The sequence below is a fragment of the Haliotis rubra genome, unplaced genomic scaffold, assembly GCF_003918875.1.
Source record: "Haliotis rubra isolate DU_JTF1 unplaced genomic scaffold, ASM391887v1 Scf205, whole genome shotgun sequence".
In the NCBI taxonomy this organism is placed as follows: Eukaryota; Metazoa; Mollusca; class Gastropoda; order Lepetellida; family Haliotidae; genus Haliotis; species Haliotis rubra.
The window spans coordinates 304,110-327,160 of record NW_025766059.1 but is presented as its reverse complement, the minus strand read 5'-3'; the positions used below and the strand labels follow the sequence as shown (position 1 = coordinate 327,160).

The 23,051-nt window shown below is 40.9% G+C and overlaps 2 protein-coding genes across 3 annotated transcripts; both read left to right on the top strand.

The window, feature by feature from the left end:
- Positions 1 to 377: 377 nt before the first annotated feature.
- On the top strand, positions 378 to 22,791 carry LOC124276030 (protein shisa-4-like). 2 transcript variants are annotated; one of them, XM_046711672.1, is made up of 4 exons: positions 378 to 557; positions 19,140 to 19,233; positions 20,093 to 20,286; positions 22,311 to 22,791. In XM_046711672.1, exons 2-4 carry the CDS (start codon positions 19,172 to 19,174, stop codon positions 22,499 to 22,501), a joined length of 447 nt encoding a protein of 148 aa, XP_046567628.1. In that variant the 5' UTR covers positions 378 to 557; positions 19,140 to 19,171; the 3' UTR covers positions 22,502 to 22,791. The 2 variants fall into 2 exon arrangements, with proteins under 2 accessions (XP_046567628.1, XP_046567627.1); XM_046711671.1 differs by lacking the exon at positions 378 to 557 and adding an exon at positions 18,628 to 18,952.
- LOC124276031 lies at positions 813 to 4,851 on the top strand. Its single transcript, XM_046711674.1, has 3 exons — positions 813 to 895; positions 2,294 to 2,467; positions 4,498 to 4,851. Exons 1-3 carry the CDS (start codon positions 856 to 858, stop codon positions 4,689 to 4,691), a joined length of 408 nt encoding a protein of 135 aa, XP_046567630.1. The 5' UTR covers positions 813 to 855; the 3' UTR covers positions 4,692 to 4,851.
- Positions 22,792 to 23,051: the final 260 nt, after the last annotated feature.

Sequence of the window (23,051 nt, the reverse complement as noted above, 5' to 3'; positions counted from 1 at the left end):
ACTTTTCATGGAAACTCAGCGAATTTGGGAAACTATTCCACCTGAATATATTCAGTCCCTGTACAACTCTACCAAGACGTGTGATGACAGTAATTCGACTCAAAGGACACCTTATACAATATTCAGTAAGTATACTTACCTACTTGTGATATTTTATTCGAAAATCACCAATGCGAGAACGGAGATCACAACGTACTGAAAACTTACCCGATACCGCGGCGGCAATTTTGCCGAATACCTTTTGCACTAGTCTGCAGTTGCGCCCAACATACACTTACTCATGGTATCATAGGTATGCATTGATTCAACCTACGTTTATCACACTGGAACGTTTTTTTCTGCCAGCTGATAAGATCATGCGTCCTTTCCCTGTCACAGTGGACACCCTGACACCCGCCTCGCAGACACAGCTTACAATTACAATAGTGTTATAGGTGCATTAGGCTGTTTCATATCAAGGATTTGTTGATATTTGTTGTAGCATACCAGAAGAAGACATTATAAACATACATTGTTTCGTTGGAGTAAGTGTGCTGCTGTTTGACATCTGGTCTCAGGTAGGTGGGGCACGTATTCTTTGTACCCTATGTACAATTATCTAAAATGACATCATTTCCCACACGTTTAAACAGGCCTAGTATGTCACTAATGACACTAAAACGATTTTGTTTTTTAGGTCAAATAACGTTACTATGTTAACTTATTAAATGTATTAGTTACACGTCCAATCGATACAATCGATACAGGTTACCGCGACGACGTTATATCTTTCACCTCACCTCACCTCACCCAATCGTAATTACCTGAATATATTTTTCAGCACAATGGTGGTTCGAACTTGTGGTGCGGCTATGGATGTTATTTGTGCATGCTACGGGGACTACTGCTGTAGCAGGTCAGTTCTAGATCCTCATCCTTGACCATTTCATTTCGATGTGAAAATAGCCGAAGAAAACTTTCCTAAACCATAACATATCTCTACTGTTGGTCCACGAAGCCAACAATATCATAAACATGTACTTCAGAATCACTATCAAACAGTGAAGATACATGTATTCTTAAAATAGCGAGTGTATCCATCACAAGTGCGCTACTTGATTGGTACTGGGAGAACTTATTGATATCTTGATGTTTTAAAGTTAAACTTTACCCCAAAAATGATTCTAGGTTAAAATTTATTTAAATCACAATTTACCAAAGTCTTATTGTAACAGAAACCAAGCATGTCTGCATGTCAAGGTGTCCTTAAAATAGCAAAGAAACAACAGCATATGTTGAAGAAATGGGAAATTGATTATTTGATTACATCTGGCTAACGTGAGCTATAACCAATTCAAACCACACTTTCCATCTATTTGTCATTGATAAGCATCACAGTTGACAAACCAAACCGCTCCGATCCACTTGAACATTCTTTTTATTCCTATTTCTTCCAATCATTCATTGATGTACATGAACAAGCCACATCAGTGTGACCGTTTGCTAGATTCCTCAACTGAAGAACTTAAACTAACTTTCTCGTAAACCAGTCTCTATAAAAGGACATGCATGCTTTTATTAAAGTTGCTATCGTTTGATCATAATGTGTACTTTGCAATAGAAGAGGATCAAGATATACAATCGTCAACACAAGAGAGAAAGATGTTGTCGACAAACATTGTAAGCAAGATCATTAAGTGTATTTCTACAAAACTTGATACCACATTTTCGACTTCATTTTCCAACTTTCAAGGTCGATTTACTTCGATCTCTTTCGGTCTATATTTCTGTCAATCTTATTGATTCTGCTCATGACACAATTGTGATTTCCTTGATTGACACAAAAAGAAGCACCACCACACACCCCTCCCCCACCCCACACCCCTCTCGGAGTGTTTCTTTATGCACACTATCAATCAGAATTTCTGCTCGGACTTACAAATCAAGATAAAGTAGAACTTTAACTAGAGCATCAGGTATATCTTTGATCGGATATTGACACAATGTTCAATAGCCATCCAAGAGTCAATCCCCTTGAGAGACATTATTGTGTCTGGTAACGTGGAAGTGGGCATGAAGCCGGTGTAGGCCTAAGATTTCATGACAGATTTGGCTCTTGACACTTAGCATGTTCTATTCTTCATCTCGGCGATGGATCTGGGTGCTAGAAAATCTTAAGAACTAATTATTGTGGGTTGTGTGAAGTGAGCTAGTATGGTTGGAACTGATGGTAGCAATGCTCCATTAATATGTTCTCTGCGATAAAGCCAAAACGCAGGTGGTATTCACATATTGCCCAACTTTTTTCTTGCAGCGGAAACACGGACTGCAGCAATTGCACTGATTCTCGGGATCGTCTGCACTGTTGTGTTGACGATCGTCGTGATTGTTGGATTAGTCATGTGCTGTGTACGCTGCTGCTGTCGATCATCTCAAGGTCAAGGTCAAGTTGTTACCACCGGTCAACCGCTTACAGTAATAACCACTGGTAATTTACATATACCATTGTTAGCAGCTTTAGCACGGGTAGACAGACAGACACACAGACAAAGAGACAGACATATAACGCCATAACAGTGCATTGGGACCTTGTGTACTGCATGAGAAGATGTCATGGTATTAGAGAAATAAAGAGAACCAGTTGTTTCTGTCCTATATGACATTTTCGAGTTCAATACGGAAGGTCCTAATGCACTAGTACGACGTTCTGTATTTATTGCATACCTTTTTCACAACATAGACTGTTTTAATCAAATCTTACACGTCACTATTGAAAGTTCCCCACTGAGGTCACCGTATCTCTCCGCGCAAGGAACACAGTACTCGTGTGAGATCGCATTCCTCGCCATCAATCAAGTGCTAGGTTCTGATCGCGAAAGAAACAAAACAGAATTCCCACAAAAAATAACTTCCATTCAATAACTATAATCTTTCAAATATTTCATTTGGGACAATCATTAAAGATCACACCTTCTTTAAAGTGTTTAGACTGTTACCGCTAATAATATGTCGTAACAAAAGGCTGAAGAGTCCCCTTTGAACCAGCAAAATAGAACACAAATAAGTCCAATATATTCAATAATATATTCAACAAAGAATGAGCAAGCTACCATGAATGACAATACAGATTTCTAGTACAATTCAGTTGAATCACTAATCTAAAATATTGGGTCACAAATATAAGATATTAACTCCCCAGATTCTTGACATTCACAGTGAGAACAGATATACTGATTGAAAGTTGTTTACAGTGACAACAGTTGAATAGGCAAGCACGGTCAGTCTTGACGATGTTGGGCAAACTCGACGATGGCAGACAGCTGTGTATAACTCCAGTGATGTTATAAGTCCTGTCGCACAACGCAACAACCAGGCTTTATATCGCTATTACACAGTTCTCGAGCATTCTAGCAAAGAGTGGCTCCATCATTATTTTCTCAAAACGTTAGGGAATCATGTGGAATACACGGCATGACGAGCCAACAAGTTGCCAAGGGAAGCAACTCTGAAGCGCTATCAAAAAGACGTGCCGCTACAAATCCTATTGCCATTGAACATACATGATGCGAGCCAAAACCCACACTCAAAACGTTAAACATTGTGACCCATAATAACTATCACCTAATCAATGATAATGCAAATTACAAAAAAACCCACTCTCATAACAAAACACTTAGTGAAGTTTAAAGTATATTATGGGCACGCGTATAATGGATGAGCATCAGCATGCTTCAACTACATTATGTTGTAGTGTTATGATCTTCACGATTTCCGCTTGTAACTGATAGTTAGTTTTACTGCAGAACCATGTGTTTGTGTGAAAGTGAGAAGACAGTAGATGGATACATCAATCTCACCCAAGTGTCTTCTGATATCAAATATATCAACACGAATTGATTAAAGTTACAAATATCCGAGACTTGCCGAGGATATTTTTACTTTAATCAATGAGTGTTGATGTATTGAATATCACGAGGGTGAGATTATCTTTATCATCAAAAATCATTTTCTTTAGTTTTGAATGAAAACTGCACATCTCTGAACATGCAGTACTGCCATTAGACTTGCAGTGCAGCGATGTCATAGAATTGTGACGTCATCAAGTTCATGACGCCATAGCATTGTTCAAAATCTCACAGGAGATATCGTTTAATCTCACACAAGCAATATCTCCTGTGGAACACTGCTTTGGATGATAAATATTGATAATGATTAAGGAAAAGATTATCTGACTGTCCATAAAATTCTAGGAAAGTGTTTAACAAACCTCTGCTGCACAGTGCCTTTGTAGGCTACTAGTTACCAGGGTGTCGTTGTACAAAGCGATCCTAGAGCTAAGGTGACCTTAACTCTCATAACTTAATATAGATATACGACATTATTAGCGCTAGGGGGTTGCTTTGTACAAGGACACCCAGAACTGTGCCAGTCGGACACAGACATGTCGTATGTCCTTGGCTTGCTAACCAACTGATTACTACACTACATGTTCGGCTAATCGTGTCTATTTCTGTCTAGGTTCAAACACTACCTCCGGTGCATACAATGCAGGATACGTCTACCCGCCTCAGCCTGCTCCAGGTACACACTACACTCAACCTGCAGGGACGGCACAGCCTCCACCATCTTACCCTCCTGGACCAGTTCCAGCATATCCTACAGAAACAGGACAAGCCAAAGTTACGACAGACGGAACAAGCACTTATGAATAACCAACATAACTAACATAAGAACACTAAATAAGCCTCTTGAACTTGAAAAGGTCCTATACATATATATGTATATTTATAGCGTTAGAACACGTGGTTGTGGTGGTAGTGTTCAGCACATATTCACCCAAAAGAAATGTTAATACATGACACTTTTTCGGGATAACAACTTATTTTATTCTTTCTCAGGCAAACCCATGAGTGCTTGGCTGTTTTGGGATTTCATGAAGCGTAACTATCAATAAATGGTAAATATAACCCGTGTATGTCATTTGTAAGGAGACGTTAGTTTTAGATTGTATTTAAACCGAACAAGTTAAGATAGAAACCGAACATTAAATATCAACGTAATAACATGGTATCCAAGTAAAATGAATGAGATCGATTGCTTATTGAAATAAATTGTCTTTACAGCATTGCTTTTACTCGTCCCAGAAAATAGCCACCAAGTCTTCTACACATGTTATTTTCAAAAGTTTATTATAAGGAATATGAACTTCATGTAAACTGCTTGGCAAAAGAAAGTAAACTTTTGAAAGTTTGACATTGCAGACATTATCAAAACAAAACGCTGAAAATACTCGCCGAAACACTGCAAACTTAATGTGAGCCCGAGTTCTGTAGCTCTGAAAGACATAACGTCAACTCACACGACTTGCGTCAGTATGGTGTCCGGTGCCCGTGTCCGTGCATAATGTGGAATTGAATTCACTCAGCCTAATTGATGCCACACAAAATCTGATCTGCAGCCAAATGAGTCTCAGACTGACATTGGCTAGACGTTCATTGCAACGTCCCCAGACACGACCACACCTTGTGCAAAGTGAAATGGGATCAGTTGACCTCTGAGCCTGGGCACGGACCGCGTAAAGACGAATTCTAATGGTCTGGATAGTCTGTCTCACAGTCCCTGAACCACATTATTTTCCCTACTGCCGAGCCCTCTCTGTAGTGCTAAAGCCCCAAATGAAGCAAGTCTAGATTTCATCAGTCTGAATCTCTGGTCTCCCTGGGGCTCCTTTTCAATTTAAATGGGCTTGTTTGTTAATATCAAAGTTATATATAATCAGAGACTAAGCGTTAGTCTAATGGTCCGGATAGTCCAGTGGCCTGATGATATCGGTATTCATTGAAGGTATATCTAATGCGCTGTTTGAGCTGGATTTTGAAAAACCTCTTTCTCAAATTAATCGATCATGTACTAGTGACATTGACCTTGAACGATTTTAAGGTTTTGTTCAACCTTAAACCGTATATCCTGTGCTTGTCACTTCTCTTGTCACTGCCTCTTTGAATTGTTCGTGTTTGATTTGCTTACACAACGTATTTCTTCACACCCTTAGCCTTTCTTATCTCGCCCCTGTCGGCTTTCTTGATGGAATACATTTTAGGTCTTAATCCTACGTACTCGACGATCGCGGGCCCGGTACATTCGTCTTTCACTTTCCCGAGTACCTTTTCATTCATCATACTGTGTAGGGCGTGGTCTTTTGGGTAGTCACTCATATTGTACATGTCTATTTTGTCCGTCATGCCCTCGTACACGTCCGCGGTTTGAAGTTCCATATGCATCAACAACGAATCTGTGTCGGTAAAACACCTCGCATCTATTACCGTATTGCTTCTTGAGTTCGTTGTAGTAAAAGTCGTACATTAAGTGTTTGGAGAGATCGAGAATACGCAAACCAACGTACACTGGTCTGTTGAATATGAGATGACTCTTGGCCATGCGCAACGCTACTGTCATCGTTGAATATTTTACATCTGTTGAAGGCCGGGCTAGCTAAGTCTATCCTGCTCGTGAGATCTAACTTCACATTCACGCGCTTTCTTAAATTCTCCATCGTTTTACCTAATACCGAGTTGTTCATGAGCTTAAATAGATTCTGTTTGAAATCACTGGTGGCCCGTTTTCGTAAATCCGCGTTCACTCTTATGTAAGGTTCCATCCAAGGACTTTGATCCAACTCGAGTACCCTATGTATTTTCTTTAGCTTCATACCCAACAACAAGTACAGCTGCAGGTTACGATAGTGCACAATGTTTTTCATTTTATCCATCAAGTTTGATGCGAATATTGCCGCGCTAGCCAGTTTATTGTTTCCTAACAGGTTTCGTTGATATCCTGACATCTAGTCTTTGTCAACCATTAATCGTTCGGGAGCGAGCGGATAACTGTTGTGTGACTCGTGTTACTCTGTGGGGTATTCCAGGTCGACTTCGAGTATGTAACCTTTGTTCGAGTCTGGCGTGATACCGTTGATGTCTACATCGGGGGAATCCATTTGATTACCCCAGTGGGTAAAGGTTGACTCATACCAGCCGTATGGATTATTAGCGTCAAGATAGAGTATAAGCGAGGCTGGATTACTCGAGTCATAACCTTCCATGTATTTATTGTTGGCTTTAGCGTATCGCTTCGCAGCCATCGAAATTCCACCACGCGGACCTTTCTCGATAAACAGCAGGCCTACAAAAGAAAACGTTCCCACTGTGCAGAAAAACGCAGAAAAAGCCCATTAATCGTGGAAATAGCAACATAAACATAATACCTTGCTACTGAAACAGTAAAAACGGTAACGAAAAACTATGAAACTGCAACATTTTCATATCAGCGAACTTTGACCTCTAGTGCACATTCGCATTACGATCCGTGGTTCTTTCCAATTTCCGAGCAACCACGAATCGCCTCGGGTAGAAAAAGTATTAAATATGTCGAAATAATTGCTGTCAGTCGTTTCATACGAATGGAAAGTAAACTAAACAAGTGTGCACACAAATATGATGATGATAAATGCCAAATAACATAACAGAAATACTTAAAGAGGAATGTAACTTTTGTCCAAGCTGGAAAATGTCAACATGCGATCGAGACTCCTCTTCCATGTGCGCATGCGCAAAATCGAAGTTGCAGGCTCTTCGTTTTCTTATGCAGTTTTAGCGATTTAAAGTTGCCTTTTTTACTGTTTCAGTACCGAGGTATTATGTTTATGTCGCTATTTCCACGATTTTAAATATCTCGAATGCATCGGCGAGCAGAAGTACGTCGGTTTTCTAGTACAGATCGTTATAGTCGCCTAAATTCTTACAACCCCCTTATCACCTCGCGGGCGTGCTCGTAATCGTTATCGGTTATTTTTTATTATATGACACACACGGCTTCTGCTATCACGACTGTTTGGAATGAGCTCGATGTCAACCTGTGCATTTGCCATTTTGCAATGAAGCATTTTGTCATTCAACCCTTTATATAGTGTCATATGATAACTAATCACCATTGAACAATTAAATATACTAATTCTTTCATTTAATTATTTTCATATTCACCAATTTAGTGAACATCTCAGGTCATGACACAAATTGCAAAGTGAAACATGTTCACCAATTAGTGACATTTTGACACATTGAGACGGCGGTCACTAAACGAACCAGACAATTAAGTGATGAATAAATTGTTTATTCTCAATTAGCGCAGGGATTCCACTGCTTAGAAGTAAGGAAATACGTTTTGGAAAAAGAACACAAGGCTATACAACCACAGATATATATTTTTACTTTTACACAATAAATGTATCCTGTTAACAAGAATACAATGTGGCCATTTACTCATGTAAATGGTGAGAAACATAACATGAATTATTAAAGAACACTTATATCAGAATGTAAAGTGGTGGTGTGTTGGCATGTGCCTTGAGCTCAGGTCACAAATCAGTTGAAGTTTAGCAACGTTGGGTGCTGAGAGTCCTTGGATGGGTGTTTGGCAGCTTGACTCCTGAGAGTTTCGAGGACTTCAGTCCTGCCCCGGAACGAAGCACATGTAATGCAAGGTTTCACCGTAAATTCTATCAGCTAATCACGTACTGTTCGGTATCACGTGAGATTGATCTGCGCATGTGCGAGTCAGTGCTCAGAGCGATCTCGTCAGACATGCTCTTCGTAGAGAAAGAATAATTTCTTGTCTCTGGTTTAATTATGTATAATTACGTTGCTGAAATTTAAAACTCACATACCGGTAATTGTGATATATGCATAAGTGGATAGACCGTTCGAAAGTCATGTATCATAAATTGAATTCGATATAAACCATAAACCATAAACCGTTTCCATAGGCATGTCCGAGGTGGCATTGAATTTGAAAATCCCCAGAACTGACAATATGTCCGATAAAGCCGACACAAATGACGTGCTAGTTCAAGACACCACAAAGGTGGTAAAATGACTGATAAAAAGTCTGTCGAACAGCCAGGGTGTTCCAAAGACGGTACAAGGAATGAAGATCTTGATTCCTACGCAGGTGGCTTTGCCACGATGATGTCGGAAATTCAAAAGTTGAGCAAACGCATGTCAGGTTTCGTAAACAAACTTGAAACAATGAGTTCTTACGATGAGCCCTATGATTGCGAGATGTATGACGAAGACTATCGTCCCTATGAGGTGGAGTCAATTTACTCTGATGGCGCCGATACGCAACTAAGGAATAAAGGTTCGATTGACTTTGCTAGTCAGTTATTGAATGACCACACTGAGCATGCGCCAGTGAATGCAACTTCCTCTTCCTCACAAGACATGTCAGTTGACGATGGTCTTTTCAATGCAATCAAAACAAACTTGCTCCTTGAAAACACAGATGGAGATTCCATCGAGGTTGGCAGAACTTGTTACCAGAATGTACGATGCCTCCATTGCGTCAAAATAAAAAGCGATAAAACAACTCGGTAACTGCAAGGACCTCAACACGCCCGAGGTAAACAAATTGATTTTGGGACTCTTTGCCCCCTGATGTGAGATCTTCCGATTGCAAAATGCAGAGAACTCAAACTGCAATCATCAAGACTGCTACTTCCATAGTGAATACTTTAGACTCACTCGTTAACAAGAAACGTGATGTGTCAACTGAACTGTATCAGAACATCGTAAATAACCTCAGTGACGCCCTCACTGTGTCGTCGCATGCAAACAGAGAAATCATTCTGAGGAGAAAGGAACTTATGAAGCCACATCTAAAAGAATAGTTTCGAGCACTGTGTATTCCTTCAGCACATGTGGCCCCAAACTACCTGTTTGGCGACGACATTTCAAAACATCTTAAAGACATGTCAGTGGCCTGCCGTATTGGACAAAAGGCCAGGGACGTGGTTACAGATACAACCCTGATTCATATGGACACAACGGTTATCGTGGCAGAAGTCGTGGTAGATCTAGAGGTTACTATGGCTACCAATGAGCGTCTTTTTTATGACGCGGCAGCAGATGGCACACCCAAAGGGGCCACGAAAGAAAGGAGGGGGAAGCAGCAGTAGACCCCAGCAAGGCCCAACACAGGCAAGGGACCAGGTAGGTCAGTATCGGTTGATGTTACCAGACCACAGGCCTGGGACCAGGTAGGTCAGTATCAGTTGATGTTACCAGACCCCAGGCATGGGACCAGGTAGGTCAGTATCAGTTGATGTTACCCGACCACAGGCATGGGACCAGGTAGGTCAGTATCAGCTGATGTTACCAGACCACAGGCATGGGACCAGGTAGGTCAGTATCAGTTGTTGTTACCAGACCACAGGCAAGGGACCAGGTAGGTCAGTATCAGCTGTTGTTACCAGACCACAGGCAAGGGACCAGGTAGGTCAGTATCAGCTGTTGTTACCAGACCGCAGGCCTGGGACCAGGTAGGTCAGTATCAGTTGTTGTTACCAGACCGCAGGCAGGGGACCAGGGAGGTCAGGATCAGTTGTTGTTACCAGACGACAGGCAAGGGACCAGGTACGTAGGTATCAGTTGTTGTTACCAGACCGCAGGCATGGGACCAGGTAGGTCAGTATGAGTTGTTGTTACCAGACCAAAGGCAAGGGACCAGGTAGGTCAGTATCAGCTGTTGTTACCAGACCACAGGCAAGGGACCAGGTAGGTCAGTATCAGTTGTTGTTACCAGACCACAGGCAAGGGACCAGGTAGGTCAGTATCAGTTGATGTTACCAGACCACAGGCATGGGACCAGGTAGGTCAGTATCAGTTGTTGTTACCAGATCACAGGCATGGGGCCAGGTAGATCAGTGTCAGTTGTTGTTACCAGACCACACGCAAGAGACCAGGTAGGTCAGTATGAGCTGTTGTTACAAGACCACATGCAAGGGACCAGGTAGGTCAATATCAGTTGTTGTTACCAGACGGCAGGCAGGGAACCAGGGAGGTCAGGATCAGTTGTTGTTACCAGACGACAGGCAAGGGACCAGGTAGGTAGGTATCAGTTGTTGTTACCAGACCGCAGGCATGGGACCAGGTAGGTCAGTATGAGTTGTTGTTACCAGACCAAAGGCAAGGGACCAGGTAGGTCAGTATCAGCTGTTGTTACCAGACCACAGGCAAGGGACCAGGTAGGTCAGCATCAGTTGTTGTTACCAGACCACAGGCAAGGGACCAGGTAGGTCAGTATCAGTTGATGTTACCAGGCCACAGGCATGGGACCATGTAGGTCAGTATCAGTTGTTGTTACCAGATCACAGGCATGGGGCCAGGTAGATCAGTGTCAGTTGTTGTTACCAGACCACATGCAAGAGACCAGGTAGGTCAGTATCAGCTGTTGTTACCAGACCACAGGCATGGGACCAGGTAGGTCAGTATCAGTTGTTGTTACCAGACCAAAGGCAAGGGACCAGGTAGGTCAGTATCAGCTGTTGTTACCAGACCACAGGCCTGGGACCAGGTAGGTCAGTATCAGTTGTTGTTACCAGACGACAGGCAAGGGACCAGGTAGGTAGGTATCAGCTGTTGTTACCAGACCACAGGCAAGGGACCAGGTAGGTCAGTATCACCACAGGCATGGGACCAGGTAGGTCAGTATCAGTTGATGTTACCAGACCACAGGCATGGGACCAGGTAGGTCAGTATCAGTTGATGTTACCAGACCACAGGCATGGGACCAGGTAGGTCAGTATCAGTTGTTGTTACCCGACCACAGGCATGGGACCAGGTAGGTCAGTATCAGTTGATGTTACCAGACCACAGGCATGGGACCAGGTAGGTCAGTATCAGTTGATGTTACCAGACCACAGGCATGGGACCAGGTAGGTCAGTATCAGTTGATGTTACCAGACCCCAGGCATGGGACCAGGTAGGTCAGTATCAGTTGATGTTACCCGACCACAGGCATGGGACCAGGTAGGTCAGTATCAGTTGATGTTACCAGACCCAGGCAGGCATGGGACCAGGTAGGTCAGTATCAGTTGATGTTACCAGACCACAGGCATGGGACCAGGTAGGTCAGTATCAGTTGATGTTACCAGACCCCAGGCATGGGACCAGGTAGGTCAGTATCAGTTGATGTTACCAGACCACAGGCATGGGACCAGGTAGGTCAGTATCAGTTGATGTTACCAGACCCAGGCATGGGACCAGGTAGGTCAGTATCAGTTGATGTTACCAGACCACAGGCATGGGACCAGGTAGGTCAGTATCAGTTGATGTTACCAGACCACAGGCATGGGACCAGGTAGGTCAGTATCAGTTGATGTTACCAGACCCCAGGCATGGGACCAGGTAGGTCAGTATCAGTTGATGTTACCAGACCCCAGGCATGGGACCAGGTAGGTCAGTATCAGTTGATGTTACCAGACCCCAGGCATGGGACCAGGTAGGTCAGTATCAGTTGATGTTACCAGACCACAGGCATGGGACCAGGTAGGTCAGTATCAGTTGATGTTACCAGACCACAGGCATGGGACCAGGTAGGTCAGTATCAGTTGATGTTACCAGACCACAGGCATGGGACCAGGTAGGTCAGTATCAGTTGATGTTACCAGACCACAGGCATGGGACCAGGTAGGTCAGTATCAGTTGATGTTACCAGACCACACGCATGGGACCAGGTAGGTCAGTAACAGTTGATGTTACCAGACCACACGCATGGGACCAGGTAGGTCAGTAACAGTTGATGTTACCAGACCCCAGGCATGGGACCAGGTAGGTCAGTATCAGTTGATGTTACCAGACCACACGCATGGGTTAGATGATGGTGCAGATTTCACAGCTGGCAGCACAGCTTTGTGTTTATCCAACTGACTGGACTGACATGACTTCAGACAAATACATCTTGAATATTGTAAAAGGTCTGAAAATTGAGATTTCATCTACTCCAATTCAAGTGGTTGAACCAAAACAAATCGTATTCAATCCAAATGAAGTAGAAATCATTGGACTAGAAATAGATCAATTGTGAAAATGTAGTGTAATTGAAAAGGCAATTGAATGTGAAGGTCAGTTTATTTCAAACATATTTGTGAGACTGAAGAAGAATGAAAAAAACAGACTCATTCTAAAAAAAAATTGAATGTTCAAATATCATCCTTTTAAGAAAGCTTGCAGTCAATCTTAAATATGCTCAAACCAAATATGTACATGACTTCAGTTGACTTGACCAATGCATACTACTCAGAGAATGAAACCAGCAGAAAATATCTTCGGTTTAGATGGAATGGTGAAATGTGCATGAAACCAGTAGAAAATATCTTCGGTTTAGATGGAATGGTGAAATGTGCGTGAAACCAGCAGAAAATATCTTCGGCTTAGATGGAATGGTGAAATGTGCATGAAACCAGTAAAAAAATATCTTCGGTTTAGATGGAATGGTGAAATGTGCATGAAACCAGTAGAAAATATCTTCGGTTGACTTGACCAATGCATACTACTCAGTGAATGTTGATGAAACCAGTAGAAAATATCTTTGGTTTAGATGGAATGGTGAAATATTTCAGTTTACTTGTGCATGTACATGTGCATGGGGCATGTTCCCCAAGGATATTCACAAAGCTGCTGAAGCCAGTCTTTGCACAATTAGGAACAGACGGATTTCAATGTCTTGGCTAAATTGGTGATACATATACTCAGGATGACAATTATGCTGATGGCACAGTCTCGGTCAAAGCTATGACAAAATTGTTTGCATTGCTTGGCTTCAAATTAATATAGAAAAATTCTGTATTGAGCCAGCTACAAATATCAGATTTCTTGGATTCATTATCGACTCTCTGAAGATGCCAGTCAGACTACCAGATGAAAAGGCATGTTATTTTCAGGAACAATGCTTATCACTTCTTAAGAAACAAGACCATACAATATGAACTATTTGCCAATTACTTGGTCTTATGGTATCAAGCTTTCCAGCAGTCACATTTGGTCCTCTGTATTATCGGTACCTTGACACTGACAAATCTAAAGCTTTGATGAAAAATGCAGGAAGTTTTAAGTCTCTGATGGAAATCAATTCCACTTGTAGAAGTGAAATATCATGGCGGGCTACAAATATTGTAGGATCAGAAAAAAGTATCCTTCCACCTTCAAATACATACAGATGCCAGCTCAAATGGCTGGGGTGCTAAGCTAGATCAACGTATAGGTGGTAGATGGTCAAATATTGAGGAAAAGTACCATGTGGTCGAAACTAAAGCTATATTGTTGGTTTTACAGGCATTTGCTCTGACACATGATTATAGTGGAACACACATTCATATTCTGTCTGACAACACTTCTGCAGTGGCATATATACAAGCTATGGGTGGTTCAAAATCTGAAATATGCAATACTCTGGTGAAAGAAATATGGACCTGGTGTAAAGAGCAATCTATATGGCTGACAGTTTCACATATAGCAGGTGTAAACAATATAGATGCAGACAGGGCATCAAGAAAGTTTTCAGATAGAACTGAATGGTCTCTAAATGCTCAAGTCTACACAGCTATCATTAGGCATTTTGACATTAGTCCTGTTATTGACATGTTAGCATCACGACTGAATAAGAAAGTTAACAAATTTGTAAGCTGGCGCCCAGATCCTGAGGCTTTCGCAATCAATTCATTCTACCAGGCATGGCATAAAGATCTTATTTATGAGTTCTCTTGATTGCACCACTGTGGCCTACACAAGCCTGGTTCTCACACTTGTTATCCCTCTTGTGTTGCAGGCTCCTCAAATTACCTGTGAATCAGATCCTGCTAACATCTTCCAACGGAAACAGACATCCCTTTCTCAGTAAACTGAAACTGACTGCTTTTATGCTATCGGGACATCCTACAGACAGAGAGGCATTTCTAGTGAACCAACAGAAGTCATTGTTGGATCATGGCGCAGCAAAACAAGACGTCAGTATTCCTGCTATATCGCAAAATGGAGAAACTTTTGTTGTCAAGGGCAGATTAAGTTTTATGAACCATCTATAGGTCATGTTCTTGAGTTTCTTCTCAATTTGATGAAACAAGAACTGGGCTATAGCTCTATTGATACAGCGAAATGTGCTCTCTCAACATTCATTCGACTGGATAACATCCCATATGGAAACCACCCAACTGTTTGCCGTTTCTTAAAGGGAGCATTTCAGTTAAACCTACCAAAACCAAAATACAATGGATTATGAAGGATGTCCTCTGTTTCCTGGCAACTTTGTCACCTGTCAAGGACTTGTCATTAAAAGCTCACAGTACTAGAGCTGCAGCACCCCCAGCAGCACTGGCTGCATCAGTGCCACTATCAGAGATTCTGAACATTGGTCTTCAGAGACTACATTTGCACGATTTTACAATAAACCTATTGATAAAGGTAAAAGATTTGCTGAAGCAGTTCTCAAGTATTTCACAATATGTAGTCAGTTACAGACTCTTGGAGAAGCCTTTGTTCTAAGTCCATGACTTACTGTGTACGTTGACATAATTATGTTATTGTCTGGATAACCCAACATTTCAGTAAACTTGTGACTTGCCTTTATGATGTTGTTATAAATTCTAATCTGTTGTGAGTCAGTATCAGTCTTTAAAGTCTCACGTAATACCGAACATTACGTGATTAGCTGATAGAATTTAAAAGTTAAACGAGACTTACCTGTAAGTTGATGTTTGACTGGGATTCTATCAGCTAATCTTAAGTAATGGAGGGATTACGTGCCCTCCCAGAACTAAGCACACCCATTAATATCATTATTTGGTTTGTTTGTTGGTTGTCTTATTTCCAATACTTATTGGTTTTCTGATTCTCCCTCACAAGTGTTTAACTGTCTGACTCGCACATGCGCAGAGCAATCTCACGTAATCCTTTCATTACTTAAGATAAGCTGATAGAATCCCAGTCAAACATCAACTTACAGGTAAGTCTCGTTTAACTTTTAAATTACCCGTGGTAATAATGAACTGTGACTTGTGACAACCCATGAAATATGTTCTTGTATTTATATACCAAAATATATGCTACAGCTGTAATCTTAATTACATTTTTCATTAACTTTATGCATATATTTATGATAATTGCAGCTTTATGTAAATATTGGTAAGATATACTCATGGTAACGAATTAGGGAACACGTGAAAGTACAAGTGTTCCTTTATTTATTTCCAGAATTTCACCCATAGTGCAATACATACCTTGTGAAGAAACCTGGAAAAGAATAAGGGAACACTTGTACTTTCATGTGATCCCTTATTCGTTTCCATGAGTATATGTGTGGCATTTAGCTGATGATATAGTTACGTTGCCTGGTACTCAAGGTTTGCAATATTTGATACAGTAACTGGAGATGCTCTGTTCTTAATGTAAACTCTGAAAAGGGTTTTACTATTTTCAACATGTAGGTAAAAATCTTAATGAGCAACCTTTCTTCGGAAAGTGTATCAAATAAATAAATATCTGATTATGTGTCGTTACCCCCATATTGGGCGATACAGGCAGGACTTGATCCATGCTTTCCCGTGTAGTTGTTTTTCTTCTTCAGGTGAACACCTCATGTTACAGTCGGAATTGTAGAATTGTGGTGTGATGAGGTCGTGGAAAGGGTTTAAATATTTTTATTTGCATAATCAATGTGCTCCCAAGAATATTACTTGTGTTTCATAAAATCCTAAAAATCCATGAATCATTTGTGTGCAATGTAGGCAGAAACAGAAGCAAAGCTAGAGAAGTGAATGAGTGAGTCCCCATGCGAAAAACTGAACCCGGACCTTTGGTATAACGAGGGAAGATTGGTTGAAGATGGGTATCATACAATCTTGTTTACAGGGTTATAGGTCATCCCACCTGCTTCAGTGCATTTTACTGTAATCCGGAAAATATATGCCTGTTGATATGTTTGCTTTGCTGAAAACTATAGATCCAAATGTTAACAAAGCAAGATTCTCTTATATTGATAAATATTTGTTGATTTCTATCTCTGGGGGGTCTAGGAGCTCAAAATGACCATCACACAAATATGTGTGTTCCTGAAATTAGAAAGATTTATTAGTTCTTTACTTACAAAAGCTTTTCAAATAGCAACTGTACCAAACATCAGTGGCAATGCCTGTACTATCGTTGGCAGGTGAAAAATATCTGCAAAAGCAGAAGAGGAAGGTCTATAGAAATTCCAGACGTAATAACAATTACTTCTTCCATCAAAGTATTTATGTATACAGAGAAAAGAGTTGAGGACAAGGAATAGACTAGAGTATCTTGAATGATGGATCGACAAAAACAGTAACGAACAGAAGGCCGGGCAAAGACGTAGAGAGAATATTATAGATTTTCTTAAGCCCTGTTCGACAAAAAGAAAGAAACTCATGTATATTTATCGAATATTTCAGTTATTCTATCATCAAGCTTTCAGACCGGTGATGCTTAGCATTCGTTCGAAAACTGTTCACTATCTCTGATAAAATGTTGTCAGTAAATATCTTGTTCAAGATATTACAATAGTGTTTGAACTGAACTGATGCAAGTCTTCTAAATGTTGATGGATTTTGTAACATTTGACATCCTTGATATAGGGTTTAGGTCCTATGTTCAAAGCAAAGTATGATTTGTCTATATAGAATACAATAACCATTCTTGTTAGCCTCAACTGACTCTGCATAAAGCCTTTCCGTCATTTTATCTTTGGCTCAGGAAAGCGTCTTCTGACGTTGAAGCTACATCATTCATACCCGGTGTCTTGGCCTCATAAGTCATACTCATAAGTCCCATTGATCCTAAGCTCCTGGAGATGTCATGTTATATATTCATCCTTACTCACCTATATCTCTTGTGGGCCAAAAGGATGTTTATAATAACGTACACATATATTAACCATCTCTCATCAAAAAACCCTATATAGTGCTGAACAAATTAGAGAGTGACTCCTGTTTTATTTCAAGTTGAAATTCATGATTATATGTGTTACGCAGTTCATCTTTTCGAGCAGTCTAAAATCGTCGTCCTGAAATACTCGATATGAAGCGTTCACTTGTGACTCATTTCATTAAGCACCGTGCATACTGCTCAGACTGACTGGTAATGTGCCAGATTGTCACTCAGAACTTTTAAGACATTTACGTATGGTTATTTAAGATTATTCAGCAGTCTACTTTCGACATGTATGACATGTTCAAAGAATTCACAATTCTTCATTTGTCTATTTCACTTACTGTCTTGAACAGAGTTAGTACAATTAAAATGAAGACTGCATCACTCTATGTCAAAGTTATAGGTGAAAGACTGTTGGTGTATTATTTTGTATATTTAGGACTGGTATCAATTACCACGGGGAATTTGGTAAACTCTACGTAACTCTGCACTACACCTTAGGTGACTTGGTGTGTGAGTGAGTAAGGTTTTACGTCGCTTTTAGCAATATTCCAGCAAATCAGGGGGGCAACAGACATCGGCTTCACACATTGTACCCATGTGGGGAATCGAACCCGGGCCTTCGGCATGACTAGCGAACGCTTAACCACTTGGTCCCCCTTATGCGACTGTCGCACTACAGTATTAAACCCAGTCAAATAAATGTCGGGAAGTGTTTATGTCAAGCAGACAACGCATTTTAAACGTTGACTGGAGGTATAGTTGCTCTGTCATGCGGCCGGAAGGGCATGTCGTCTATTTGTAAATAACAAACAAATCTGTTTGTGTCTGCATTTATCATAAACTTTAGGAATTTTGAAACAAGTAGATGTTTCAATCAGTGACGTTGTTTTCTTACGAGAAACATTGGGCCCAATGCATGTAGTTGCGCCCAACAGACCCTTACTCATGTCATCATAAATTATGTATGTATTGACTGTACGTGCAGTTGATAAGATCACGCGTCCTTCCCCTGTCACAGTGGAGTTAGACGACCACCTCGCACACACAGCTTACAGTTACAATAGTGCTATTGGTGCATTAGGCTGTAACATATCAGGGATTTGTTGATATTTGTTGTAGCATACCAGAAGAAGCCATTATGAACATACATTGTTTTGTTGGAGTAAGTGTGCTGCTGTTTGGACATCTGGTCTCAGGTAGGTGGGGCACGTATTCTTTGTAACCTATGTACAATTATCTAACATGACATCATTTCCAACACGTTCAAACAGGCCCGGCATGTAAATCTAAGAAAACCACCTCAAATGACCTTGCTATGTTAACTTATCCAATGTATTAGTTACACGTACGTTTCATACAGGTTACCTGAATGTGTCTTTTCAGCACATGGCGTTTCATATTGCCACAATGACGGTATGACCTTTATGTGCAGCTATGGATGTTGCGGGGACTCTAGCCAGCAATACTGCTGTAGCAGGTCAGTTCTAGATCCTCATCCATGACTATTTCATTTCGATGTGAAAATAACCGTAGAAAACATTCCTAAACCATAACCTATCTCTACGAAAGGTCCACTATTCCAACCATATCATAAGCATGCGTCAGAATCACTACCAAACAGTGGAAATGCATGTGTTCGAATGTACCTATCACATGTGCACTATTTGATTAGAACTGGGAGAAAAATTATTGTATGTTAAGATGTATTGAAATCACAATCTACAAAAATCTTATTGTAACATAAACCAAGCATGGCTGCATGTCTACGTTTCCTTAAAATAACAAAGAAACAACAACGTATGTTGACGAAATGGGAAATTGATTATTTGATTACGTTTGGGCTCACGTGACCTATACCCAATTCAACGCAAACTTCCATCTATTTGTCGTTGACTACTATCACAGTTGACAAACCAAACTGCTCACATCCACTCAGGCAAAATCGAACATTCTTTTAATTTCACTTTTTGACAATCATTCATTGATATACATGAACAAGTCACATCAGTGTAACTAGAGCATCAGGTATATCTTTGATCTGATATAGTTCAATAAAAATCACGGAACCAATCCTCTTGAGATGCATAATCGTGTCTAGGAACGGAAGTGGGCGTGAAGCCAGTGTCAACTAAGATTTCATGACAAATTTGGCCCTTGACACTCAGCATCTTATATTTTTTCATCTTGGCGATGAATCGGGATGCTAGAAAATCTTAAAAACTAATTAGTGTGGATTATTCTTGTGGAGTGAGGTAGTATGGTTGGAACTGAAGGTAGCAATGGTCCCTGATAATGCCGAGGTGGTGTTCTCATATTGCCCAACATGTTTCTTGCAGCGGAAACAATGTCGAAACGACTGCAACGGTTGCACTTATTATCGGGATCGTGTGCAGTGCTGTGTTGACGATCGTCGTGATTGTTGGATTCGTCATGTGTTGTGTCCGTTGCTGCAAGTCTTCTACAGGTCACCAAGGTCACCAAGGTCAAGTTGTTACCACCGGTCAACTGCTTGCTGTATTACCTACTACTGGTACTGTACATGAATCGTTATGACCATCTTTGTAATGGGTAAACAGATAGAAAGACAGCGCCATACCAGTACATTGGGACCTTGTGTATTGAACGATGAGATGTCATGGTATTAGAGAAACAACGAGAACCAGTTGTTTCTCTCCAACTATGACATCTTCGAGTTCAATACATAAAGTCCAGATGCACTAGTACGACGGATCCTTGATGGGCATTTAAAAGTTAACATTAACCGTGCAGGTCCAGGTTAGAATTGATCTTCAGTAACCCATGCGTGTCGTAAGAGGCGACTAACGGGATCGGGTGGTCAGGTTCGCCGGCTTCGTTGACACATTGTCATCGGTTCCCAATTGCGCAGATCGATGTTCATGCTGTTGATCACTGGATTGTCTCGTTCTGACTCGATAATGTACAGACCTCTACCATATAGCTGGAATATTGCTGAGTGCGGCGTAAAACTAAACTCCCTCACTCACTCAGAAGTTAACAGAATAACGTATGGTATTGATATACAACCTCTATATTATTTACAACACTATGAAGGGGCAAGACAGTCGCCCAGAAACGGCGTGTTGTAGATAAGATACATAAAGAAGTTGTAAATCCATACCATACGTGCTTATTCATTAGTATGACGTTCTATATTTATTACATGCCTTTCTCACGACACAGACTCCTAAACTAACCCTACATGTCACTATTGTAAATTCCTCATTGAGGCCACTAGGACACGAGTATCACTCCGCGCTAGGAACCTATTACACACGTGAGATCGCATTCCTCGCCATCAATCAAGTGCCAGGTTCTGGACGCCAAGAAAACAAAACAGAATTTAAAAAACAACAACTTCCATCCATAACCATAATGTGTCAAAGATTTCATTTGGGACTCTATCTTTAAAATCACACTATCTTTCAAATGTAGTTTAAAATGAAGTTTAATAAATGAAGTATAGCATGGACACGAGCAGAATAAAGGACTATCAGCATATTTTAACTTTTGATGCGTTGCATGTTTACACGACACTATGTTTTCCGGTTGTAAAATTAATGGTAATCAGTTTTGCTGCAGAATCATAAATGACAGTAAAACAAAATGGTAATACCCACACACACTAGCATCCTCGTCCAAAGATCTACAGGCTGCTTTCAGAATTGCCTTCATCAAGTTTGCTAAAATGCTTAGACTTCCCGATTTGTCCTGATTAAATGTCTCAGTAACATACTCGCAACCATGGATTCATCCTCGAAAATCTCCAGGGTATACGTTACGATCAATCTCCACTATACCCTTGATGCATCCCTATGATTTTATTACCTCCCTTAGCTGGCTTTTTATCCAATCAGGTGTCTACGCTGGGAAGTTGAGCGAACCAATCACAAACCACTTTCGCTTCTTAAATTATCTAACCGTTTAAACTTGGCAACACAATTGACGCAGAGCTACCCTGAAAGAGGTAGAAGGAGTTCTTTCATATATTTTTTTAAGTTTCAGATCTGTCAATTTGTCTGTATTATTTCCCCAAAATCTCAGTGTCACTGCGAACAAACCTTCGCGACTGCGACCGCTATCTTTGTTGACACTGGCAAGCTCGGATGTAACGGCTGCTTAGCTGATTGGCTACTGTGAGAATGCGGAGCCTGCAAAGGGAGGTAATAAAATTATCGGGCCAAGCCGTGGATGTATCCAGGGTATAGTGGAGATTGATCGTAACGTATACCCTGGAGATTATCGAGGATGCCATGGATTTTGCTAGTGTAGTTATGAACGATAAAATATGTGTTTGTGAAAGTGAGGAGAAGGTTGATGGAAATATATGATGGAAATGATTATCTGACTGTCCCTAAAAGTCTAGGAATGTGTTTCAACAAACATCTGATGTACAGTGTCAAAGCAGCCTTGTAGGCTATTAGTTGTCAGAACTGTGCGAGTCGGGAACAGACATGTCGTTTATCCTTTGCTTGCTAACCAACTGATAGCATTACTACACTACATGTTCGGCTGATCGTGTCTATTTCTGTCTAGGTTCAAACACTACCCCTGGTGCATACAATGCAGGGTACGTCTACCCACCTCAGCCTGCTCCAGGTACACACTACACTCAACCTGCAGGGACGGCACAACCTCCACCATCTTACCCTCATGGACCAGTTCCAGCATACCCTACAGAAACAGGACAAGCCAAAGCTACGTCAGAGAGAGCCAGGACTTCTTAAATCTGATTAACCAACACCCCCCCCAGGAGGTGGGGTAGACTGTGTGCAACCAGCATTAGAACACTAAACAAGCATTGAAACGGCCCTATACATTATAATTATAGCCTCAGAACCTTGTCACACGTGGTTGTGGTGGTTGTGTTCAGCACATTTTGTCTCCAAATAAATGTTGATCCATGTCTCTATTTATGGATAATACTTAACATATTCTTTGTCAGACAACTCCACGAGTGCTTGGTTGTTTTGGGATTTCATGAAACGTAACAATCAATAAATGGTAAATATAACCAGTGTATGTCATTTGTAAGGAGACGTTAGTTTTAGATATTGCATTTAAAACACATTGCAAGTTTACAGGACACGAACATTAAATATTAACGTAATATCATGGTGTCCAAAAGGAAGTAAACTAATGTTAATTGATTATTGAAATTAGCTTCACAGCACTACTGGCTCCAGAAAATAGCCACCAAGTCTTCCACAAACGTTGTCTCAACAGCTTATTTATGAGGAATATCAACTTAATGTAAACTGTTTGGCCAAAAAAAAA